General features: G+C 39.1%; 1 protein-coding gene across 3 annotated transcripts in view; it reads left to right on the forward strand.

Annotated features, from left to right (window-relative positions):
- UBA3 (ubiquitin like modifier activating enzyme 3) overlaps positions 1-24,025 on the forward strand; it is a 30,334-nt gene that overhangs the window by 5,338 nt on the left and 971 nt on the right. For all 3 annotated transcript variants that reach the window (XM_044451751.1, XM_044451752.1, XM_044451753.1), the window contains 15 exons: positions 2,086-2,206; positions 3,312-3,392; positions 7,468-7,550; positions 10,675-10,755; positions 13,060-13,103; positions 13,801-13,865; positions 15,784-15,939; positions 16,022-16,124; positions 16,872-16,985; positions 17,591-17,644; positions 18,494-18,530; positions 18,605-18,686; positions 19,219-19,319; positions 20,176-20,239; positions 20,329-20,383. In XM_044451751.1, coding sequence (XP_044307686.1) covers positions 2,086-2,206; positions 3,312-3,392; positions 7,468-7,550; positions 10,675-10,755; positions 13,060-13,103; positions 13,801-13,865; positions 15,784-15,939; positions 16,022-16,124; positions 16,872-16,985; positions 17,591-17,644; positions 18,494-18,530; positions 18,605-18,686; positions 19,219-19,319; positions 20,176-20,239; positions 20,329-20,383 — 1,241 coding nt within the window. The remainder of the gene's footprint in view (positions 1-2,085; positions 2,207-3,311; positions 3,393-7,467; positions 7,551-10,674; positions 10,756-13,059; positions 13,104-13,800; positions 13,866-15,783; positions 15,940-16,021; positions 16,125-16,871; positions 16,986-17,590; positions 17,645-18,493; positions 18,531-18,604; positions 18,687-19,218; positions 19,320-20,175; positions 20,240-20,328; positions 20,384-24,025) is intronic.

Genomic DNA, 24,025 nt, shown 5'->3' on the forward strand with positions numbered 1-24,025 from the left:
CTTACCTGTTTAAGTACTAGTGTGTTATGCATGTGTGTGTTAATAAATTGTCAAATTCAAGAGCTGTTTATATAAAAATGAAAGCAAGAGTAAAACAGGACTGTGTAAGGAATATGACTAGGAGATGAGGTTAAAAATGTGGTAAATTCCTGAGGGTACAATCCTTTGCATGCCCAGTGTGGGGGAGTAAGGTCCACTAACCTAAGCCTATCTTACTTGCAAGTAAACACACATAGGGTCAGGTTGTAGATTTGTTTGTGGTATTTAGAAACACTGGCTATTTAAAATCATGATACCGTAAACAATTATTTTAAGTTTACTGCCAAATGCAATATTTCCACAATAGTGTACTGTGTTTCAGAGATATCACAATCTGTAAGATGTACTTGAAATACATGACTTTTCAGAGTACAAGAGATAAGGTTTACATAATTCAAACCCCACATTTCAGCAGGTTCCCAGGGGAGAGCAGTTAGAAAGTTCACTACAATAAATTACTGTTAAAACAGACACATTGAAGGAGCAATGCTGTGGCTTATAAACAGTGTCATGAGGTGTGATGACGCATTTTGGATTCCCAGACCTCAGGTGAGAGACAGCACTCCAGCCTGGGGTGTAAGGAATCTATTACCCATCCCCAGTTCTTCTCAGAACAGGCACAGAAAGGACTGTGCCAGCTGCCTCTCCAAGGCTGCAAATGCAACTTTGGAGTGGGGAAAAGGGGGCATTTGGATAGTCAAGGACATGAGCGTTCCTGGAACCTCTTCAGCCTCTTTCTCTTGTCCCCTGAAAAGTTTTCCCTACACCAGCAAAACAGCTTCTCTGGTGAAAATCCAGGGCACACAGAGTGAGAACTGAGGATTGCACCTGCAACTTCTGCTGCCTTGCATAGAATGAGTCTAATCCTGTGAGTTCAGTGGCTTACGATCACCTTAACAGGATTTTGCCCAAAAGAACCACAGTATAAGAGCAGCACCCACCCGAAACTTTTAAGGGTACAATCTTGTGAATGTTTGGAAAGGAACAAAGTCCTAAAACTGCCAGAATTGCCTAACTTGCAAACAAATGTACAGCCTGGATGGCTGGGGAATGGTGAAAGTTATAGCACTTTATCTAAAAAATCATAGGATTCTACCCCAAATAGTTGGATTTAGTTCTGTTGAAGAATCTAGAAGATTTGCAGAATTTAGCAGTTCAAACCTGTTATTTATGCATTAGTTCAGGTTAAAAGTTTGCATGCCTACATGCAATTGCATTATTAACATATAGCAAGTTATATAACTAATGATAATATTCTGACATTCAAGGATGCACACAACTTTTTCATTTTAAAAAAGTATGAATTTTATTTGTTGTAAGCCGCCCCGAGGCTTCGGCAAATGGGGCGGCATAAAAATGTTTTAATAAATAAATAAATAAATAAATAAAATGTTGCATCCAAGTTGTAGCACTTTGTCTGAAACAAGGTTTTCCTGAATGAATTGCTAAGGGAATCAGGCACAGTTGTATTTCCTCTGTTGTTGTCAAAAGTGGTACACTAATCTGCTGTATATCATCTATGTTCAAGAATCACATCAAAATATCAAGTTAATTAAAGTTTTGTTTTGCTTCCTGTCCAACCTACTGATGTTCTAGAAGCCATGCCCAAAGTGACTTCTTGTTGAATGTTGCAGGTTTAAAATAACAGTGTGTTTTTGCTTGTCTTAAAAAAGAGACAAAGAACAAATACTGACATAAGTGTTTACCCAAACCTAAACATTCAGGCTATACTTAATGAGAACAGCTGCTATGTTTATTCTTTCCATTCCCAGCCTCTCTTCATAACTTACCATTTTTAATAAACTAATTTTTATAGAGAGTGTACAGTAAATATTTGGAATAATGCTAAGTAGCCAATGTAGACCTCATAATTGACTTTCTGTGGGTAAAATGAGGTCAGTAACATTTTGCTCGTTGTGGTTGCTGTGATAATTGCATTTCAACAATACAAAAGGAAAATCTAAGCCTGTAGAGATACTGTTTTGTGCGTATGTGTGGTGTTTCTCCTACTGGTTTTTTGCAGCTGAATTTCTGTGTTCTGTGCAGAATGGCTGTTGATGGTGGGTGTGGGGACAATGGAGACTGGGAAGGTCGCTGGAACCATGTAAAGAAGTTCCTCGAGCGATCTGGACCTTTCACACACCCTGATTTCGAACCAGGCACTCAAGTGAGAAACGGTTATTTTAAATACAAATGTTTGTAGTATTGTGTTGCAAACTGTTGTGATCCCATCCTGTGTGTTTGCCACTGAACAATGAAATAAAAGCAAGACTTTTCAAACTTTCGAAATTAAGCAGCTAATTTTCTATATGCTTGACAAGAGGTCTTGCATAATGAAATGTGCACAAATGATAGTGTGGATATTGAAAGAAGGAAAGCTGAATATTTCATTTATGTAAGAAGAAATTATGATAATTAGCCACACTGAGAATTTGTGTAAATGAGGTAATGAAAATTGATAAGATGATGCCAAAACTGCTTATCTGAGATGTAAATACGAGACAACTCAGTTTACTAATATAAGCCTAGTTGTAGATCTGATGGAGGTCTAATGCTATTCTGGCTTAAAAGATGGTGGGCCAGTATGGGATTGGCACTCCTTCATCTTCTCCCTGCCAACTCTGTATACTAGTTGTCCTTAGTTGTATTTGGCCAGCTTTTGGTTGCACCAGGCCATTTCAACTCTGGGTAAAATGAACCTGTGAGTCCCTTAATTCCAATGCAGAATCTCAATTAAGACTGTAGTTGTGTACAGTAGTATCTTTCTACTACTAAGTGGATGTGCATAGGTTTGCACATGTAGAGGTAGGCAACCTGGTACCTTCCAGTGCTTTAGGCTGCACCTCCCATAATCAGTACCCACTGGCCATGTTGACTGAAGCTGGTGGAGCTGGTGGGAGTTATAACCTAAAAAAAACTGTAGGGCATTAGATTGTCTGCAGCATAATATTTTAGTTTCAGAGATTAAAAGCTCGGGCTGACAGAAAAATACTACTTTATTGAATATATGCACTTTGGTGTTAATTTCTTTTGCATATGTTTTAGTTTATTATTATTACTATGATTAGTTAAATCACATGTATAAACAATTAAAATTACCACTTGACAATGCAGGGTTAGCTACAGTAATCAAATTAAACTCTATACTGTCGGATGAATTCAACTTGCTGTTGATTTTCATGGTTTTTAAATAATGTAGTGTTTTGAATTTATTATTGAAAATCTACTGTTAGTTCTGTTTTCAACAAACTGTTTGTCTTGGTTCTTTACAGCCGCTTGACTTTCTGTTAAACACGTGTAAAGTTCTAGTTATTGGAGCAGGAGGATTAGGATGTGAACTCCTGAAAAATCTGGTAACAGTTTTATTTTTATTCCTTGATAGCTTGCCCTGTTCAGTGTGAAGCTATTCATTATGCCTGGTGTTCTGCTATGCATAATCAGTTGGAAGAGTTATGTGATTTGATAACCTTGTAAATAAAGTCTCGTTAACAATTTGTTCTAGCAACTAGATCGTAGCAAGTTACCCAGAGATTGACATACAGAGCTGTATACAGTACATTACAGGCTTAGTACCAATTCTGCAGTCATATCAGACCTATAAAAATACAAAATCCTAAGTATTCTTTATGCAACCAGTTCAGAAACACACCCAGTACATTTGTAATACTTACATTTTTTATTAAATGTGTTGTTGCCATTTGAGTGGAAAAAGAAAAAGTCAGGTCCAAAAGTAAAGTCAACAGATTGTTCTTAATGATAGGCACCAAATACTACTGGAGGATTTTTAAAAAATTGGATCCGTCCCATTAAGGCAGATACTAATTTCATAGCTAATCCTTGAATATCTCTTGCACTGATGCACAAATTCTTGCATTAGTTTGTAAGCACAAAATGTAGAAGGCTGTCTTGGCTTTACTACTTCACAGGTATACCCCCAGTCTTTTAAGTCATTTTGCTCCAGCCTATTGCCCTCCAGATGTGTTGCATTTGTGTAATCTGCAGGTGATGGTGGGGTGTGGGGATTGTCCAACACATTTAGAGGAGATGAAGTTGGAGAAGGCTTGATTATACATGTTGCATGAGTGCAATCCTATGCATGTGTAAATAGGGAAAAATGCCTGCATCTCTTAGCATGCCCCAGCCATACAGCCAGGTTAGCTTGAGCATGCTGGAAGTTATAGGCCCCTTTTCCTGTGTATGGATGCATAGGATTGTGCCTTCAGTTACAGAGGGAAAATGCAATTTTGTTACTTGTATGTGGCAGCTGCCAAGAGGGAATGGTGACACATGTGAAAAAATGATAGAAAAGTGGAGACCATGATAATTTACAGGGGTTTCTTTTAGAAGTTGTATGCATATAAACAGAAACGTGACTGCTGATGAACCAAAACCTGAATGTGTACTAAATAATAGAAGCATTCTGTTCATGCGAGCAATTGTGTGCTTTCCCACTGCTACTCTGAATTAGTTGGCAGGTAATTAGGGAAGAATGGATTACGTTTTATACTTGCATTTGTACTGTTCAGTATAAAACATCTGTATGACTCTTACATGTGAGATCTCCTACTCTTGTGTTCTCAAAGGAATATTTGCTTTCGGATCAGTATAAACTGAAAGGTGCTTCTGCTTGTATTTGAAAGCTGTGCAGAATTCTTTCCATTTCCCTATCCAGGTACAGACCCCACCTCATGTCCTAGAGAATTCCTGGAAGCCCTCTTGGCACTAGTAGAATTGTACTTGCTTTTCATTAACTTGATTCTCTCTTGATTCTCAAACTCCATAGTACATAATGTTTTCAGATTAATGAATTTCTCCCACTTAGAAGAGAAGAATAGGTAAATATATGGCAGCACTGATAGTCTTTAAAGCTAACAGTCTATATGTACTTCAGTTCTTAGGTTGCATGAGAAACATCCCAAAGAGGCATAAATGGTTTCTGAGAAATACCTGACTTCTAAGATATTTTGTTGCACTATCTTTTTCTGTCTTTGATTCACTTACATGAGGCTACATCTCTGCCCTTTAGCTTGTTAGCTGAGTTTTCGCAGGACTGCTGAATCTCACTTGCTGTTTAGGAAATGTACAACACAATAATTTCCAGGGGTGTTAGTTTGTTGCAGCAATGTCTCTGAAGGGTATTTTGGCAACTTAAAGACTAGAAAAGTATGTCATAATAAATTTGTTCATATTTCAGGAACCACAATACTCCTGGCTTTTCTAGAGCAGGGGCAGGCAGACAGTAGCCCTCCAGATGTTTTGGACTTAAATTCCCAGCTTCCCTGGCCATTGATCATGCTGGTAGGGACTTGTGGATGTTGAAGTCTGAAATGTTTGGAAATCTACTGAAGTGCCTCTTTTAGAGCACTTAATTGTCTCTGGCAGTGTTTATTTATTTAAAGCTTTTATATGCTGTCCACTACAAGCATCTCTGGACAGTTTTACAATAAAAACAACACAAAATAAAATGGAGTACAGCATTCTTTCCAGTTGTCAGCCTTCCTGTTCTTGTCTGTGATGAGTAGGATCTGGCTTTTTTCCTTGTCTGTCATTGGCCTTTTACATTACTACTAACACCAGTGAATGCCACCTGTTCTGTTTGGTGATTGTTCTGTGGCTTGCCCCTTTCTGCAATTTGCTCCATTCTCCCATTCTACTGGACTAACTTGTAGAATTTCTGAAATACATTTTGGGGCTGACATATGCTTAGCCAGATTAAATTTTCAGTTGGTCTCATTCTAGGTGCCCATGTACATATGCACATGAATTGAAACACTGCAAAATATTTTTGTGTTTTTCATTGTGATTAGTTCACACTATCAGATTTGTCGTCGTCTTCTTCTTCTTCTTCTTCTTCTTCTTCTTCTTCTTCTTCTTCTTCTTCCTTTGATCAGCACATATATGCTTTATGTGCATTGGTAACTTGAAATAAAAAATAAAGATGAGAAATAAAACTAGTAACCTAGTAACTAGTGTATTTCTCTAAAGAAAGTTTGAAATAAAAAAGAACATCTGCAGATTTCTAATACACCAAACAGTTCTGCTGTACAAATGAAATCAACTAATTTCCAGGAAATTCAAATCTAGAGAGAAATTTGAATGATGAGAATATAATATGACTTTACAAATGAAATGTTCAGGTAATAATCACTTTTTGGAAATACCATTAAAATTGCTAGCAGCAGTGATGAGAAATGTTTTCCATTTTCTGCCCATGTGTGCTCACTCTCATAGTGAAAAACATAGTCACTGTAAGAATTCTGTAGTTCTTCCTGTGGACTACAGCCTGAAAGAAGTACATCCATTATATTTAGCTGCAGGATTTATTGCCAACAGGGACTACACTGAGGCATCTTAAAATAACTGTTGAAATCAGCTGGGCTTTGGCCTGAACAATCATATGGCCCCTAGAGAGCAGTTAAAGGGCCACAGGATTCCTCAGATTCCTGGGTCATAGGTCAGAAAAAAGTTCTGAACTTGGAACTGGGGATCTGCACTGGGATCCTCTCCCATTGTAGCTGATGTAGAAAGACTTGTCTGCATGCTGCTTCAAGGTGATGTGAGTGACCTCAGAGAAGGGGTAAAGAGGACAAGAGGGAGGGGTGGGAAGGAGAAATGAATAGCTCTTATCCCAGTGGAGCTCCAGCCACCTTTGCTTCCTGACTGAAGTGCCACAACTAGACAGCCAAAATCAGCCATATATCTGACCTGCGGATCAGGAGGAGATGGTGACAGGTCACTGCAGCACTTCTCTAATCCTGCATAGAATGGCTGTTCAGCATCCCCATTGGAGTGCAGCCTAAATATATATGGTTCTGGGACTTGACTGAGATTTCAACATTTCATAATGCTGAGAGTTTCAAGTAACTTCATTGCTTGTTTGGGTTTCTTGGCAGCATATCTGCACTGTGGAAAGTTAGTTAGCATCAAATTGTTACTTCTTACTTAAGTAACACTTATGTAAGAAGCAACAATTAATAATTAGGATCATGGAATACTTAAATTAGGATCATGTATGCCATTTGTTAGTTTATGCAGCATCATATGAAACAAATTGTAGCATCAGTTTTGGAAAAAATGGAAAGCTTTGGTAGTGTTATTTGGTGAGTTTTTTTCATTTATGTCATCTGTAGGAAAGGCCTAGGCAAAGTATTTCCTAAAGTGCCTTAACTAGCCTGTGAGGCATTTTCTGCGAAAGTTATGCGTCAGAGAAATAGTGACCTGGTTCTGGCTGTTGTACCTCTGCTGTTCCTTTTCTTCTATAACACAAGTAGAATCCAGTTATATTTACCAATTAAAGCACAGAATAATTTGTTCTGTTGAAAACTTTCAAAATATTTGTACTTTGCCTAGGCAGGAAGGTCATCAAAACTGTTCTGATAATGAAAATACTGTTCCATTTTTGTAACCTTGATTTCTTTACCTATACAGGCATTGTCTGGTTTTAGACAAATCCATGTTGTTGACATGGACACTATTGATGTATCTAACCTGAATAGACAATTTTTGTTTCGGTAAGTCACCCATTTCAAACTGTTCCTTGACTATGAATTTCAAATTGTGGCTTTCCCAAGCAGCCTCCATCTATTTCAAGAAAAGAGCTCAGTACCTTGTATCTTCTGTATGAATCACATATTCAGTAACTTTGTCAATAATAAATCAGTATTTTATTTTCATCCCCCCTGCCTTTACAAAGTCTACCTGTCTTTGTGTTAATTTCCACCTACTATCACTTGCCTATTTCTCCACTTTTTTCTTCCACCAATCAGCATATCTTTCCTTGAATGTAAAATGCATTTCCACCTCATTGGGCCTCATATATGAGCAGGGACAGCAATAACTTTGCTGTTGTGTGTCAGGATTAGTCTCCCGGCTGTTAAATAATGAAGTCTAGTGGAAAGTCTAAATGACAGTCTAGTGCAGGCATGTCCAAAGTCCGGCCCGGGGGCCAATTGCGGCCCGTTTTCAAATTTCGAGCAACCCGCAGCCTCTTCTCCCCACCGGCTCAGCCTGTCACTCATCCCCGCCGGCCTGCGTTTTTCCCTTCACTGCACAGTGGTTCCCGCAGCTGTCCCCTGCTGCCTCCTGCTCCTTCAAGGCTGGTGGTTATATTTCACCAGAAGATGGCAGCAGACCTAAGTCAGCACTCTCGCCGCGTGACCCTTGTGACACAAGGCTTCTGTGCCCATTTCTAAAATGGCAACTGTAACTAAAAAAAGGAAAGTTGACAGCGAGGGCCGCTGCTTCCAGGACAAGTGGAAATTGGAGTATTTTTTCACTGAAATATGAAACAACTGTGTCTGCCTAATTTGCCAAGAGATTGTGGCTGTTTTCAAGGAATTCAATATCAAGAGGCACTACCAGACGAAACATGCTAACTACAACAAGCTAACTGGGAATGAACGCGGTGAAAAATTGAAGGAACTGGAAGCTGCTTTAACGGCACAGCAGCACTTTTTCACAAGAGCCCATGACTCAAATGAAAATGCCACAAAGGCGACCTACGAGGTGGCAACACTTATTGCCAAGCACTGCAAACCTTTTACTGAGGGTGAATTTATTAAAGACTGCGTGATGAAAGTGGCGGAGAAAATTTGTCCTGAGAAGAAGCAAGAGTTTGCCAATGTTTGCCTGGCTCGTAACACTGTGGTACGGAGAATTGAAGACGTTTCATCTGATAATAAGAGACAGTTAGAGGCAAAAGGAGTGGAGGTTGACTTTTTTTTGTTAGCCTGTGACGAAAGCAAGGATGCATCTGACACCGCTCAGTTATTGATTTTTTTGAGAGGAATGGACAATGACATGAACGTGAATGAAGAGCTACTTGACCTCCAGAGCCTTAAGGAGCGAACAAGAGGAACAGATTTATTTGTTTCTGTTTATTCCACCATAGATGACATGAAACTACCATGGAATAAAGTCACTGGGATTATTACGGATGGCGCACCTGCCATGGCTGGCGAGCAAAGTGGATTATCAACCCTAGTCTGTAACAAAGTCAGCGAAGGAGGAGGCAAAGCTATAAAACTCCACTGTATTATTCACCAACAAGTTCTCTGTGCCAAACATCTGAAATATGATCATGAATATGTTATGAAACCGGTGATGAAGGCTATTAATTATATTCGCTCCAAAGCCCTGTACCACCGCCAGTTTCAACAGTTTCTACTCAACATCCAGGCTGAATATGGAGATGTTGTGTATCACAACGAGGTAAGATGGCTCAGTCGGGGGTCTGCACTGCAGTACTTCTACTCTCTTAGGGAGGAAATCGGACAATTCTTGGCAAAAAAGGGACAACCGATGCCAGAGCTGTCTGATCCTGTTTGGCTGGCTGATTTTGGATTTTTAGTTGACATAACACGACATCTGAATGTGCTGAACACGAGCCTTCAGGGGAAAAATGCAGTGGTAAGCCAACTGTATTCACATATCAAAGCCTTTGGGACCAAGCTGCTACTTTTCCAAAGGCACCTGTCACAAACGCAGCCCAATACCACACATTTCCCATTGCTGCAGGAAATAATGACCAGTTTTCCACAGAACAATATGAGTGTGCAAATAGGTATGAAGCAGACATCTCATCTCTGGCTGAGGAGTTTCAACAGCACTTTCGGGATTTTGCAGCTATTGAAAAGGAGATTACGCTTTTTTCATCCCCTTTCTCTGTGGACCTTGATGACGCTCCAGACCACCTGCAGCTGGAGCTCATTTTGCTGCAGTGTGATGCTGAGTGTCGCAGTCGGCACCAACAGCTCCCTCTTGTCAACTTTCACCGCCAGCTGGATAAAGACAGGTTCCAAGAGATTCGAACATTTGCTAAGAAACTGTTGAGCTTGTTTGGTTTGACGTACTTGTGCGAGAAGACATTCTCGGTTGTGAACATTAACAAGAACTGCATGAGGACGAGACTAAGTGACTTTCATCTGCATGATATCTTGCGCATCAAAACCACTGTTTTTGAGCCAAACCTGGCCTAGTCTAGTGGAAAATACATTGTTGATTATATGACATTTTTTCAGTGGCGAACATGATTGAAGCGCCTCTTCCTGCGTATAAGAAAAAATATTTGTATGAGTTTGTTTCTGATACTTGTCCTGTGTCAGACACCATGTCTGAAGGTTTGAGGCCAGTACATGGGGATGCATTTGGAAATGGGGAACTCAGAAGTCATTTTTTCTCCAAGAATATCACTATGTGATCCTTTGAATTGGATTTAAAAGAGTAAATTTAGTGATTATTAGTGACCACATATCTATGATAGTGAATAGTTGAGATGAAGAGGTAATACAGTAGTGATATAATTTTATTATATTTCACTAAGCTGGGTGTCAGAGAAATAAGGCTAAGTCCAACATTACATGTGCAGACTTTTGCTAATATAATTAGGTTTTACCCTCTTCTCCTTTCCTTTGCACCCCTCCCATCCCCTGAATCTACTTCAGAGAGTTCTCCAACTCTCCAGAACATATTTATGACACTGTGTAGGCAGAGGGAAAATTTAATCCATTAGCAGTGTCTGTTCCTTTGGCAGAAGAACAATGTTGGATTGAACCCTAAGTGTTCAAATGTTGACTCTGGCAGAAACACCAATTGTGTGCATCAATTTGATTTCATAACAAATGTTGTTTTCTACAGACCTAAAGATGTTGGGCGGCCTAAAGCAGAAGTTGCTGCTGAATTTCTAAATAGTCGAATTCCCAATTGTGCTGTTGTACCGTATCCTTTACGAAAATGTAACAACTTTGATTTATTCTTCTCATGTACACTGTCTGCCATATTTTTTCATTATTGTGTGTGTGAAAGTTATGGTAAGTGCATGAAATAAATAATTTGCTTAGATTTAAAGAAAACAAAATAGCTTAATGTTTATAGATCTAGCTAGCAGTTTCCTCTCCTTCCTTTACATTCAAACCCATTTTGGAGAAATAAATACATTTATTGTTAATCAAACATTAATTGCAAACATTATTATACAATATTAATCACCCATAAATTTAAGCAGACCACCAGCACTATAAAATACATATCAATTAAGGAAAGGCGGTGTGGTGTAGTGGTTAAGAGTGCAGGACTGGGTCTCGGGCAGTCTGTGTTCTAGTCCCTGCTCCTCCATGGAGCCTCCTGGGTGACTCTGGGCCAGTCACAGACTCTCAGCCCAACCTACCTCACAGGGTTGTTGTAGAGAAAAGACTGAGAGCAGGAGGAAGAGAATGATGTAAACCACCCTGAATTCTTTAAAAAGGAATAGGTAGAATATAAATCTGATAAATAATATCAATCATTACTCAAATTAAAAAAGTGTGGGTAGACAAAAATAATATGGCATATAAGACCTTTAAGAATCCAGTCGATCACCTTACATTCATATATTTAAATATTTTAACAGTTCATTACTTATGTTTGATTTTAATGTTACTGATCTGTTTTGTATATTGTGTTTATTTGTGTGTTTTGATTTTGTGAACTGCCCAGAGAACTGTTCTGGTTAATGAACTGATGAATAGTATTCAAGCTGTTTGTTTTACACCTAGGGCTTTAACAGTGAGTACTTCAACCCTCTATTTCACATATAGGTTGGTTGATTATAGTAAATAACTCAGTTTCTTCTTTGCTCTATTTCACTTTCTTCAGGAGAAGCTCTAAATATCTTTCTCTTATATCTGTGTGTACTTGATAATCAAGTACATTATGAGGCGAAACCACAATGGTTGGTTCCCCACAAACAAATCCCCCAACATGCCATGGAATCTCCCCAGCTTCATCAAAGTATTCATTTTTCTCATCTTTGACATGTGAAGGCTTTCCAATATTCCATTCCCATAGGGATTGACAGGTATTTCTCTTATTGGTGCTGTTTTGTTTTGGGGTTTCTAATAAGAACAGTTACAGCCCTTTATGGTCTTACATCAAGTACCTTTTGTTAGAAATATAACTGCTAGTTTTCAGCATTGGATTTAAAGCCTGGTCTGAGAAAAACTAAAATTTGGAGAAAAAGTTTAAAAGTTTTTGCAACTGAAATGTTCTCTGTTCCTTCAAACAGATTTTAGGAACAAATTATCTCTGTCCCTTCAAACAGATTTTAGGAAGACTTTATTCTGTTAAATTACTGAATCTGCATCATTAATTTACCATCTTTATGCAGATCCATCCTGAGATCTTTTCAATGCCCAGTTCAGCTTTATATATGCTGGGCTATATTTAGGAACCTCCAAGCCCAGGCACAAAAAGCAACTCTGAACATTTTCAATGTTTGTAAGATCTGTAAAGAACTGCCCTATGAATGAACATGGGTATTCCTTTTGCTTTCCTGCTGAAGCACTTGTATGAGTTGCTCTTTAATTCTGTCCTGCCTTTTTAGTTCCTGTGGAAGTGTGTTTAGGGATCAAGACCTCTTAGAATTCACATCCATTTTTTCTGTTTATGACTTAACAGCATGGTGCTATGGTGTTTTCCAGTGCCTGGGAACCCTTTGAATATAGCCCACTGTTGTTGCATTTCAAGTGTAAAAGTTGAGTGTAAAACTTGCATTGCCTAGAATATTTATCAACACATGTAGTACATGAATGGGAAAGGAAATGCTCAGACATGCTAGTTGAGAGTGTTGAGTGATAACATCTTTGGATTCCCAAGGGGAAAGTTCTTCCAACTAATTTTAGGCTGCCCCTAGGAAGATCCCCATAAGGTCAAGCTAAAGGCCTCCCTGGTCTAGGGTTCTGTTCCCCACAATGACTGACCAGCTGTCAATGGGAAGTCCAAAACTAGATTTCTGCTACTTTACACTTCAACAAATCTTCAGGTAATTCTATAGGCTGTTTCAAAGGGGTCTTTTTTCCTTTTTTTGTGCAGGGGAGTTAGGAAGGTAGACATTTTAAGGCATTCTGCATTGATCATTTGATACTTTGCTAGGTTTTTTTTGACTGTGACTGAAATACCAAATTGATGGTTATTTCTATTCTACCTATGTAATTGCCTTAAAAGTACAAGTTTTCAATAAGTTGCCTTGACTGTATATGTTTTCAGACATTACAAAAAGATTCAGGATCTGGATGAAACTTTCTATAGACGTAAGTGGTCATTGTGAAAGTAATAGTTCATGTTCTTGGGTGACAGCAGTGTGGCTATCCTTTCCTGTAAAGCAGGGGTCCTCAAACTTTATGAACAGGGGGCCAGTTGTTGAAAGGTGCCAGTGATGGGCGTGGGCCGCCAAGTCAGTGCAGGTGGAGGGGCACATGAAGAGAATGTTTTCTCCGAGCTGAGTCCAAAATGATCTCCTTGTGAGCAAGCCGGGGTGCCTTGCCATGCATGCGTGGCAAGTCCAAAACCTCTCTGGCGGGCCGGATAAATGGCATGGTGGGCCAGATCCAGCCTGCGGGCTGTAGTTTTAGGACCCATGCTGTAAAGGGAAGATAACACATAGTGGGTTGTATCTAATGCAACATCAGTGGAAAAAGTACAAGAGAAGATGGTGGTGTTCCTTGCATACGCTGATAAAACTAGCACAACCAATGTAAGCAATACAGTTTTATGAAGTCAAAAGGAATTGAGCAATGGTTTCTTCGACCAAACTCAACAAATTGAATTTGCTAGTTGCACAGGAATAAAAGATTTTCTACAAGCAGTAGAAGAATTTTGCCAGTAGAATGACATTATGGGATACAGTCCTGTGAGAAGAACTTACAAACTAAGACATAATATGCTAACAGTGTTGGAAGGAGGAATATGTCTTACAGGTATATAACAAATTAATATGTTTTCTTCTAGAGTTTCATATCATTGTATGTGGTTTGGACTCAATAATTGCAAGAAGATGGATAAATGGAATGCTGGTAAATACTTTTGACAACTGGAAAGTAAAGGGATTCGGTTTTTCTACAATACAGCTGGTTATTTCAATATTAACTAATGTGCTAATAGGAACCCCTCCTGAATGTAGATTAGAGAATCTGAGAAACTTGTACCAAGCCTGGATTGCACTCATGGGTTATCTTTTTCTCTCACCACTTTCCAAAGCACTTTTGTGGGTGGGTCTCTGGCCATAATATTTTACCACATCTTGATTCAACTTTCAATAGAGACCACTAGAAGTCAACGTGTAACCCATTGGGAACTATTTCCACACCAGGCCATTTAAGTTATGCACCAAAGATCCTGAGAATTGGTATAGATGTCACTTCAGTTCATATGTTCCACTATAGTGTCCTAAAGCTGTCTCATTAATTTTAAGCAGATATTCTTGCAACAGTGAAGCAAGAAAACAAAACAGTAATTACAAAACCTAAAACTTGGGATTATATGTCTTATAAGGCCTCATTGTTGATGACCAGAGCTTGTGAATTTGCCCCTCCCTCTTTTGGTCTTAATACTGTTATTTTCATGTAGCACAATTGGTGGTTGCTTTCTGGGGAACCACATTTCTGTCTGGTTGCTCTTTGAATGCTTTCTCCATGAGCATAAAACATTACAAGTCATTTTCTATGGAAACTCTTCTTGAACCGCATTTTCTGTCTGTGACATCAGTAGATTAGTAGTATTTGTGATAATGAAGTAGAGAAAAACCACCATACTGCCAAGTATATTAGACACTTTTCTCATGTAGGATAATCTGTTGTCCCGTAACTGTGTTGGGTGTAGTTTAGCAACAACTGGAACAATAAGTGGATTTTAGGAGGTAGTAAAACCTGTGCTATGTACTTTAGAACTGCCATAAGCTGCAGCACAGGCAAGCTCAAGATTTCTGAAGCTGTTCTTGATGGTGATACGTTAAGGAAAGCACTGGTACTAATCTTGGCAAGAGGTGCATTATACTAGGCACATAGCCATGCTTACATTTCATGACTTGGTTTACAAAGTCATGGCAGCCCACTGTGGCTTTTTTATACCATGCTGCACCATGACATCTGCTTGGCAGTTTTTGATATTCAGGTTAGCTTGGCATGTCATGTGAACCTGGGTGATAAGGCGTGTGTAAAAGGTAAACAGCCCTTGTATAATCCTAAAACAGGCTATCAGTTATATGATGGTTGTTTAACCCCTTGCATACACCCTGCTGCCCAGGTTTGGGCAATGTGACAAGCTGTGGTGAATATCCATAATGACTGTGCATACACTGCAGAGCACTTATTTAATCATGTGAACCAGTCCAGTAAATGACTGCATTTAAATTACTCCCATGCCACCAACCTGGGTATTAGTAATAACATGGGAAGTTAGCATGCTATAGGATAAAAAGATCAAAATCTTTAGAATCTAGAATGATGGTTTTGATTGGTTATTTATTACTTAAAACAAATATTTGTATGCCTTCTAATTGTGTCACACCACCTCTGGCTGGTTTGGAAAAAAGATTCTGTTTTACTGCCACTTTACCAGTATTAGAAACCCTGTTAGTGTTGGCATTTTCCCAATTCTGTTACTGGCTTTTTAAAAAAAAGTTAACACACAAACACGAAAGGTAAAGCATGGCTCTTCGTAGCCCATTAATGCCTGCTGCTTCTGCATTCCAGTGGAGGTGACTGAAATGACTTGGTAGTGGACAGTGTGAGCAGTCAGGCTCCAAAAGTGTAAACATGAATAAACTTCATAAAAACATTGTTGTGCTGGATTAGAAAGATGAGATCTTCTAGTAATCGTTCCTAACATATTTTGTGAAACAGAAATGCCCTTTTCAGATAATTGGATGTCCTTTTAGAAATTAAGTGCAGGGTCTAGGAGGTATTGTGTAATAAACTTGACTTTCCTTTTCAGATTTCGCTTTTAAACTATGAAGATGGGGTGTTGGATCCAACTTCCATTATACCTTTGATTGATGGAGGAACTGAAGGTTTTAAAGGAAATGCTCGTGTGATTATTCCTGGCATGACTGCTTGCATTGAATGCACTCTTGAACTTTATCCACCACAGGTAGTTTAAAAAAACATAATTGGTCACAGGTGAGCCTCCCATTGCAAAATTCATGTTGAACCTTCTTATCTCCTCTTGCCAGGTCAATTTTCCGATGTGCACAATTGCTTCAATGCCTCGGCTGCCAGAACATTGTATTGAGTATGTCAGGATATTGCAGTGGCCCAAGGAACAACCCTTTGGAGGCAAGCTATTTTTAAATCACAATCAAAATAGGAAGCTGAATAATATAAAAATGCTGTACTTAATTTCACTTGACTTGCAAAATTTTGTTAGTCATGGTAGAACCCTTTTCTCTTTTTGTGACTTTTCTGATTCTCTCAGAAACTTGATTACAAACATGGAGGCTTCTTTTTCTGTGCCTTGCCAGGCTTAAGCCAACAAAGTGAGAGAAGCAGCAGAGGCACTCTTGGTTTCACCTTCCTTTGCTCTGCGTATTTTTTGCTACATGGGCTTTTTACTGAGAGCTCTGTGGGAGTGCTTGGGTTCCTGTCCTCTCAATTCCCCTCCTCTGGCCACTCATTGGAATGTCCCCTTTTCCGATCTCCAGGTTCGATACTCTGGCCTCAGAGAGGTAGCCATTGCAGTTCTCTCCATGCTGGCTGCAAGGGGACAGGGGAAGGGCAGTGGATCTCCGTCACCCCTTCTGAGACCAGAGCACTCTCTCTGACCTTGGAGGGAAGCATCCAAATCATTCTAGAGCCTATGACAATCTTATCCAGGAAAGGACCATAGGAGAAATAATTACTGAATTACCTTTAAATTACATTGCTTTTGCAAAAACTTTTGCAACTTTTAGCAACTAACCCTCTTGAAAAATGAATGCGTTAGTCAGTCCTCTTTTGAGACTTCAAGCCTGATTTCTGAGCCAGGACAAGTTTCCATTACCTCTTTCAAGTTTAAACAAATACGGATTATATGCTTTCTTGCAGAAGGTGTTCCCCTAGATGGAGATGACCCAGAACACATACAGTGGATTTTTGAACAGTCTTTAGAAAGAGCATCACAGTTTAATATTAAAGGTCTAACCTACAGGCTCACACAAGGTACGATTCAGCAAGAGCTGTATGTTCAGCTAATATTGGAGGGGGGGGCACTTTGCATTCCCATCATCTCCATTCAGCCTAGCCAGTGGTCGTGGGGGGTGGTGAAACTTGTGTCCTAACATTGTAGTTCCCCACCTGTGTACCAGAACTCTGTTCTTTTGAAAACTGTAATGCTAAACATATTTTTCAAGCTTTAGTTTCTTATGTTCTTTTGAGTGTTTAGGATGGTGGCTGTAACCATCACTGTATGTATGTATGTATGTGTTATATTTATATCCTGCCTTTTTTCCTTTCAAGGAATTCAAGGTGGCTTGTGTAATTCCCCTCCTCTCAAGCTTATCCTCACAACAAAAGTCTTGTGAGGTAGGCTGGGGTGAGAGTCCATGAATTACCCAATGTCACCCTGTGGGTGCTATGACTGAGCAGGGATTAAAACCCAGAGCACCTGAATTGTAGTCCCACATGCTTAAGCGCTACACAACGCCGGCTGTCAATATTTTTTCACTATTCTCCCTCGAATTATTGTTTGACTCTGCAGCAGTCGTTTGGTCTACAATGTGCTTTACTATTGCTACAGTAGAAATAATTTGCTCTTCTCAATGCAGGAGTTGTAAAGAGGATCATTCCAGCTGTAGCTTCTACGAATGCTGTCATTGCAGGTAAAATAATGCTTATGTAAATTTTGTGTTTGTAATTGGGGACCACAGCTGTTAAGATTTGGGTTTTATTCGTATGTTTTAGCCCTGAGCGGTATCCAGCTTGGCACTAGTGATAATGTAAACTATATGTAAGCAATCTTTAGTGCAACATTAGGATCTGGTGTGGCAGCTTTCTGTAAAACCCATCATGCTAACTTAATGTTATTGGTGTTGCACTAGGGATCACTTACACTAGCACAGCATAATTTCTATTAGTGTTATTGTCAAGCTGGATTCTGCCTACTTTGGTGGAAAGGTGGGGTCTAAATTAAATTAATAAAAATTTTCACTGAATGTGCTTCATATAGCTAATATACAAGGAAAAGAGCTTCACAGCAAAGTTCTGTATATTTACTTAGATGTAAGTTCCAGTGAATTCACTGGTACTTACCCCTAGGTAAACATAGGATTGTAGCCTTCTTTTCCAATCCTTTTGTCACTTTATTGTGAATTTCACCAAAGTAAAACAATCCATGGAAAAATTACAAGGAAAAATATTGCATTGAAATCAATGTGATTTACTACTAATTAAATGTCATTAGAATTACTCTATTAAAAGAGAGCTTGACAGAGCTAGTCTAATGATCTTAGGAAGGCATGTTTAAATGTAATGTATAGTCAAACCAAATTCTGATAATACAGGGATAAAATTCTGGCTGAATAGCAAACACCTCACAACTGATACACCTGGCAAACTGTCATGCCTTGTTTCAATGAAATCCATTTTTGCATATTAAAAACTGAACCATATCCAGCTTTCAGGAATCTTTAAATATGTAACAAACTAATTTTGATTGTCTGTCTCTCTAGCTGTATGTGCCACTGAAGTCTTTAAAATAGCCACAAGGTAACTTGTTTTCTAATTAAATACTTTTAGCAAACATGTTGCCTATAAATGCTAACAGATTTTTTTCATTACAGTGCTTACATGCCTCTGAACAATTATCTGGTATTCAATGATGTAGACGGACTCTACACATACACATTTGAAGCAGAAAAGAAGGTTGGTTATGTATAGTTTGTTCTTGGTCATTAATGACCATATTTTCCAATACTGTACTGAGAATCTCTCAGTTGCTTACAAAAAGAAGTAACCAAATTCACATTTCTTATCTTTTGCCCATATGACTTTAGTTATTGCAAGGGATAAAATCATGCAGCATTCATAACGTGAACTCAGCTGTTAAAATCACTACAGTCACTACAGATTATGATTAATTGTTTATTTGGGATTGTTATTTTAGCAGTTCTTATACCACTCCTTTTTCAAATCCTGGAGATGAAAGGTGCATTAACATAAAGGCCACCATAAACAATTGCTTAGAAGTATCAACTAATATGGAACACTGAGATAACAGAAACCCCATAGTTTGTCAAGTACACTCATTGCCTGATGCTCAAATGCTCAGTTCAAGATGTGGGCTTGGGCATCACATATCTTATATCCCTACCAGATATAATTTATGGGAGAGGCCACGCTAACCTAAATGGCATTGGTTTATTTGTGCAATTGAATGACACTGGTTTATTTGTAGGAGAACTGTTTAGCCTGCAGCCAGCTCCCTCAAAACATAGAATTTTCTCAGTCTGCTAAACTGCAAGAAGTTTTGGATTATTTGACAAACAATGCTTCATTGTAAGTATAAAATTTAATTGAAATGATAAATACTCGTAAATCATTGAACCCCGATCCTAGAAACATACTGTGAAGAGCAGACATACTGGCAGTTAGTCCAAATGACAGCAGGTTCTGAGATTGAAGCCCTCTGTCCATTTTGGGACATATGATAGAGGCCCCCCCCCCCCGCCCCACTCTTGTCAACCTTAGAAACATCTTTCAGTAGACGGACCTCTAATGTGCTCCCTCTGCTGAACGTGGGAACAGGATGAGAGGCCATTGAATCCAGTGGATTCATGGCTTGTCCCCTTCCCACTTGTTAGCTCATCCCCAACACACTTACTGTATTTTCCCATGTATAAGATGATACTCTTTCTTTAAAATATTTAGCTAAAAATGGAGGGGCGTCTTATATATGGGGGGCTGAGAGGAGAACCGTGGGCATGTGAGGGGAGGGTAGACTGGCGCGATCGGGGGGGGGAGGTGGGTACGGGGAGGCAGCGGGTACGCGTTCGCAGCAGCAGCTTGCTCACTCGGAGATCAGTAAGAAAATTGGAGGTGTCCTATACATGGTTGCGTCTTATAGTCAGAAAAATATGATATTTCTTCCCTTGCCAAGCTCAGAGTCCCCACTTGTAGAAGGGAGCCACTGTGATGTTTTCTGTAGTGGCTGAGAGAGCTGGCAGAAATCCACAGCTTGATCTCCAAGATCAGGACTCTTCCTCCAGTCTTAGAGGGGGAGATTTGCTGTACCATATGAACCCTCAGATGCTGTCCAGAGGCCTTGGAATTGTGTTTTTAGCAGATTAAAGATACGGTGATTGCTTTAAAAATTAGGTTTGTTGTTTTACTGATTGTTGTTCTTCTTGCACAGACAAATGAAGTCCCCTGCAATAACAGCTACAGTATATGGGAGAAATAAAACTCTTTATTTACAGGTGACTAATACATACATATAGATAATTTTAGTTTGTTTATATATTTAAGGGAAAATAATACAAACTGTATGTTTCTTTCTCTGACCCAGTCAGTAGCTTCAATTGAAGAACGAACAAGGTCAAACCTTTCAAAGACTTTAAAAGGTAATTTATACATACATATTAACATTATTAAAAGTATATTGCTTACATTACACTGAATTCAAAACAACAACTTAGTGCACTGCTTAATGTACCTGAGATCTGATTCACATGAAAAAGCAAAAATCAATTGATTAACTGTAGAGTATTTGAACATAAGAACATAAGTGATGCTAGATCAGACCAAGATCCATCTTTTCCAGCATTCTTTTCACATTGTGGCCAGCCAGTTGCCCAGAAACATCACCTTCAAGTCCTAGTTTTCCAGAATATTGCTTCTGTTACTAGTGTGGTGGGGAACGTGGTTGCCATTTTGAATATGCAACCTCTGATTGGGGTGATTAGGAGTTGTATGAACCTGGTCATTGTGGATTAATCAAGGGTTAAACAAGCTACACTTTACCCTTAGTTAGGGCAAGGGTTGTTTAATCCTAGATTAACCCATGATGGCCATGTCTATGCAACATATCACAACATCTGCTTACCTCAAGGAAATTTGTATTAATATTTCTCTAAAGTGTGGGTTTTGAAACTCAGCATTAAGAAAACTAAGATCATGGTCCTATCACTTCCTGGCAAATTGATGGGGAAGAAATGGGGGTAATGACAGATTTTATTTTCTTGGGCTCCACAATCACCACAGATGGTGACTGCAGCCAAGAAATTAAAAGATGCTTGCTCCTTAGGACGAAAGCTATAGCAAATCTAGACAGAATATTAAAAAGCAGAGACATCATTCTGTTGACAAAAGTTTGTATAGTCAAAGTTACGGTTTTCCCAGTTGCAATGTATGGCTGTGAAAGTTGGACCATAAGGCTGAGTGCCAAAGGATTGAGGACTTTGAACTGTGGTGCTGGCGGAGACTTCTGTGAGTCCCTTGGACTGCAAGTAGATCAAACCAGTCATTCTTCGAGGAAATCAAGCCTGACTGCTCTTTAGAAGACCAGATACTGAAGATGAAACTCAGATACTTCGGCCACCTAATGAGAAGGAAGGACCCCCTGGAGAAGACCCTAATGCAGGGAACAATTGAAGGCAAAAGGAGAAGGGGACGGCAGAGGATGAAGTGGCTAGATGGAGTCACTGAGGCAGTAGGTGTGAGCTTGGGTGGACTCTGGGGGATGGTGGAGGACAGGAAAGCCTGGAGGAATGTTGTCCATGGGATCGTGATGGGTCAGGCATGACTTTGTGACTTACAACAACAACAAAAGTGTGGACTTGTTTTAGGGAGGTTCGGTACCCACACTATCAAATCACATCAGCCAGTGGAAAAATGCAGTGTACTGTGTTGCCATATAATTATATATAGTTGAAAGCTCTCTATGTAAGAAATGAACACAAAGTAGCTGCCTTACTATTAAGATGTGTCCATGCAAGCTAAGAGCAGTGAACAGAAAAGAGTGTTGACTGGGTTTCTCTTGATCTTCACCCAAATGTGAACTGTATCACTGATCCCAGAAGACAGTGAGATTCATCTTGAACTAACTTATCCTAAGTCACAAAGATTGTTGCTTTGGCTACATCATGGTCATGTAAATAAAGTCCCATTGCTTTTTAAGTGAAGGAGTAACTTAAGTACATATGAACTCACACAGAAATTAATGAGATTTAAAAACAGGCTTAACTTGATGTTGTTCGTATTGGAGCATTTGAATGGATATATGTCTGTACAATGAGATCATACAGAGGCATTAGAAATCATATTGCAAATATATGTTAGCTACTGGAGCGCTCCAATGAATATCAAAAAAAGATCAAGAGCAGATAGTGATAGTGTGGATCATGACAAGCTATGGATAGTCCTGAAAGAAATGGGAATGCCTCAGCACTTGATTATCCTAGTGCGTAACCTGTATCATGGGCAAGACGCTACAGTTAGGACAAAATATGGATGAACAGAATGGTTTCCAAAAGGCAAAGGTCTCCCCATCTGTTCAGTCTGTACACAGAACATAAGGAAAGCTTGATCGGAGGAAGGGTGAAAATTGGGGGAAGAAAGATAGCTAATTTAAGATATGCAGATGAGACCATACTATTGGAAGAAAGCAGCAATGAATTGAAATAGCTTCTGATTAAAGTGAAAGTACAAAAGCAGGACTGTCGTTAAATAGTGAGAAAACAAAAACCATGTCCACAGAAGGATTACACAACTTTGGTGTTGACAATGAAAAAATCAAAACCGGGAAAGATTTCACATACCGTAGCTCAGTCATCAGTTCCAAGGGAGACTGCTGCCAAGAAATCTGAGGAAGACTGTGACTTGAAAGTGTAACAGTGGAGCACCTAGAAGAGATCATGAAGTATAAGGATGTCCAATTGGAGACCAAAGTCAAGATAATCCGAACTAATGTATTCCCAGTCACAATGTATGGGTGTGAAAGATGGACAATGAAGAAAGCCGACAGGAAGAAAATAGATGTGATTGAAACATGGTGCTGGAGGAGAGACAAACAAGTGGGTACTAGATCAAATCAAGCCAGAGCTTTCTCTAGAAACAAAAATGACACAACTGAGGCTGTCATACTTCGGGCGCATCATGAAAAGGGAAAACTCCCTGGAGATAACAATCAGGGAAGCTTGAAGGTAGAAGAATGGGAAATGTGAGATGGATTGAATCTCATCAAGGAAGCCACAGCCTTGAAGTGAACAAATGAAGCTGTCAGGGACAGGTCATTTTGGAGGGCTTTCATTCACAGGGTCACCATAGGTTGAAGGCAACTTGATGGCACATAAGTGGCAGAAGCTTGCAACATGAAGATGATAAGCTGGGAAGATCAGAGTAACTATTACTATTTACAAAGCACCACTTATGTATATGGGACTTTCCTAAGAACATCAATGGCACATTCCTACCCCAAGAATCTTACAATTCATTTATTTGTTGATAGTGATCTTTGCTCTCAATATATATTGCAGAAAGATAGTCAAGATGTACTTAATAACTCCATTGTATTCTAGAAGTATATGGAAGACTTCTAGAAATAAGTTTAAGTTATTCTGAGCTGGGTTATGGCATGTTTTACGGGAAGGTGAAAATACTTGTAAATATCAATCCTAAACATATGTGCTGATGCTTTTGCTAGTGAAACCGTAATTTCCTCCAGAAAGTTGGCATTAAATCATATGGTGGCACAACCCTCCTTTGAACTTTTATATAGTATTTCTAAATGTTTATGTTCATTGATGTCAATTGGCATTAATGTCACTGTGGTTGGACCCTTATGATTACCAGGCTGCAGCAATCATCAAAACTTAATCAAAGCCTGGATTTTGCCCCTTTCCCCTAATTAATAAGGCTGACAAAAAGCAGACTTTGGGATGTACCACTCCAGATAGTATTGCTATGCTGGCTTCCTTCTTGCACAAATGTCTTCTTATCGTATATGCAAAGCACGTTTTTTGGCTTTTGAGTACAACTATAGTACAAATTCCATTCTAATAAGAAGCACAGGAAATTGAAACTGAATGCTCAGAGTCCAAACCTTACTTGGGAGTACAGTTCTGTATTTATTCAAACCTGTGGATATAGATCTAAAATTTAATCAGTTGGGTAACTGTAATGCCTACACATTATCAGAAAGTGTGAATTACTATGTATGCTGATTTCACATTAAATTGCTTGCATGAATGTGTTTATCAGTTGCA

This window comes from Varanus komodoensis, unplaced genomic scaffold (assembly GCF_004798865.1).
Source record: "Varanus komodoensis strain SLA01 unplaced genomic scaffold, ASM479886v1 scaffold6_4, whole genome shotgun sequence".
Classification (NCBI taxonomy): Eukaryota; Metazoa; Chordata; class Lepidosauria; order Squamata; family Varanidae; genus Varanus; species Varanus komodoensis.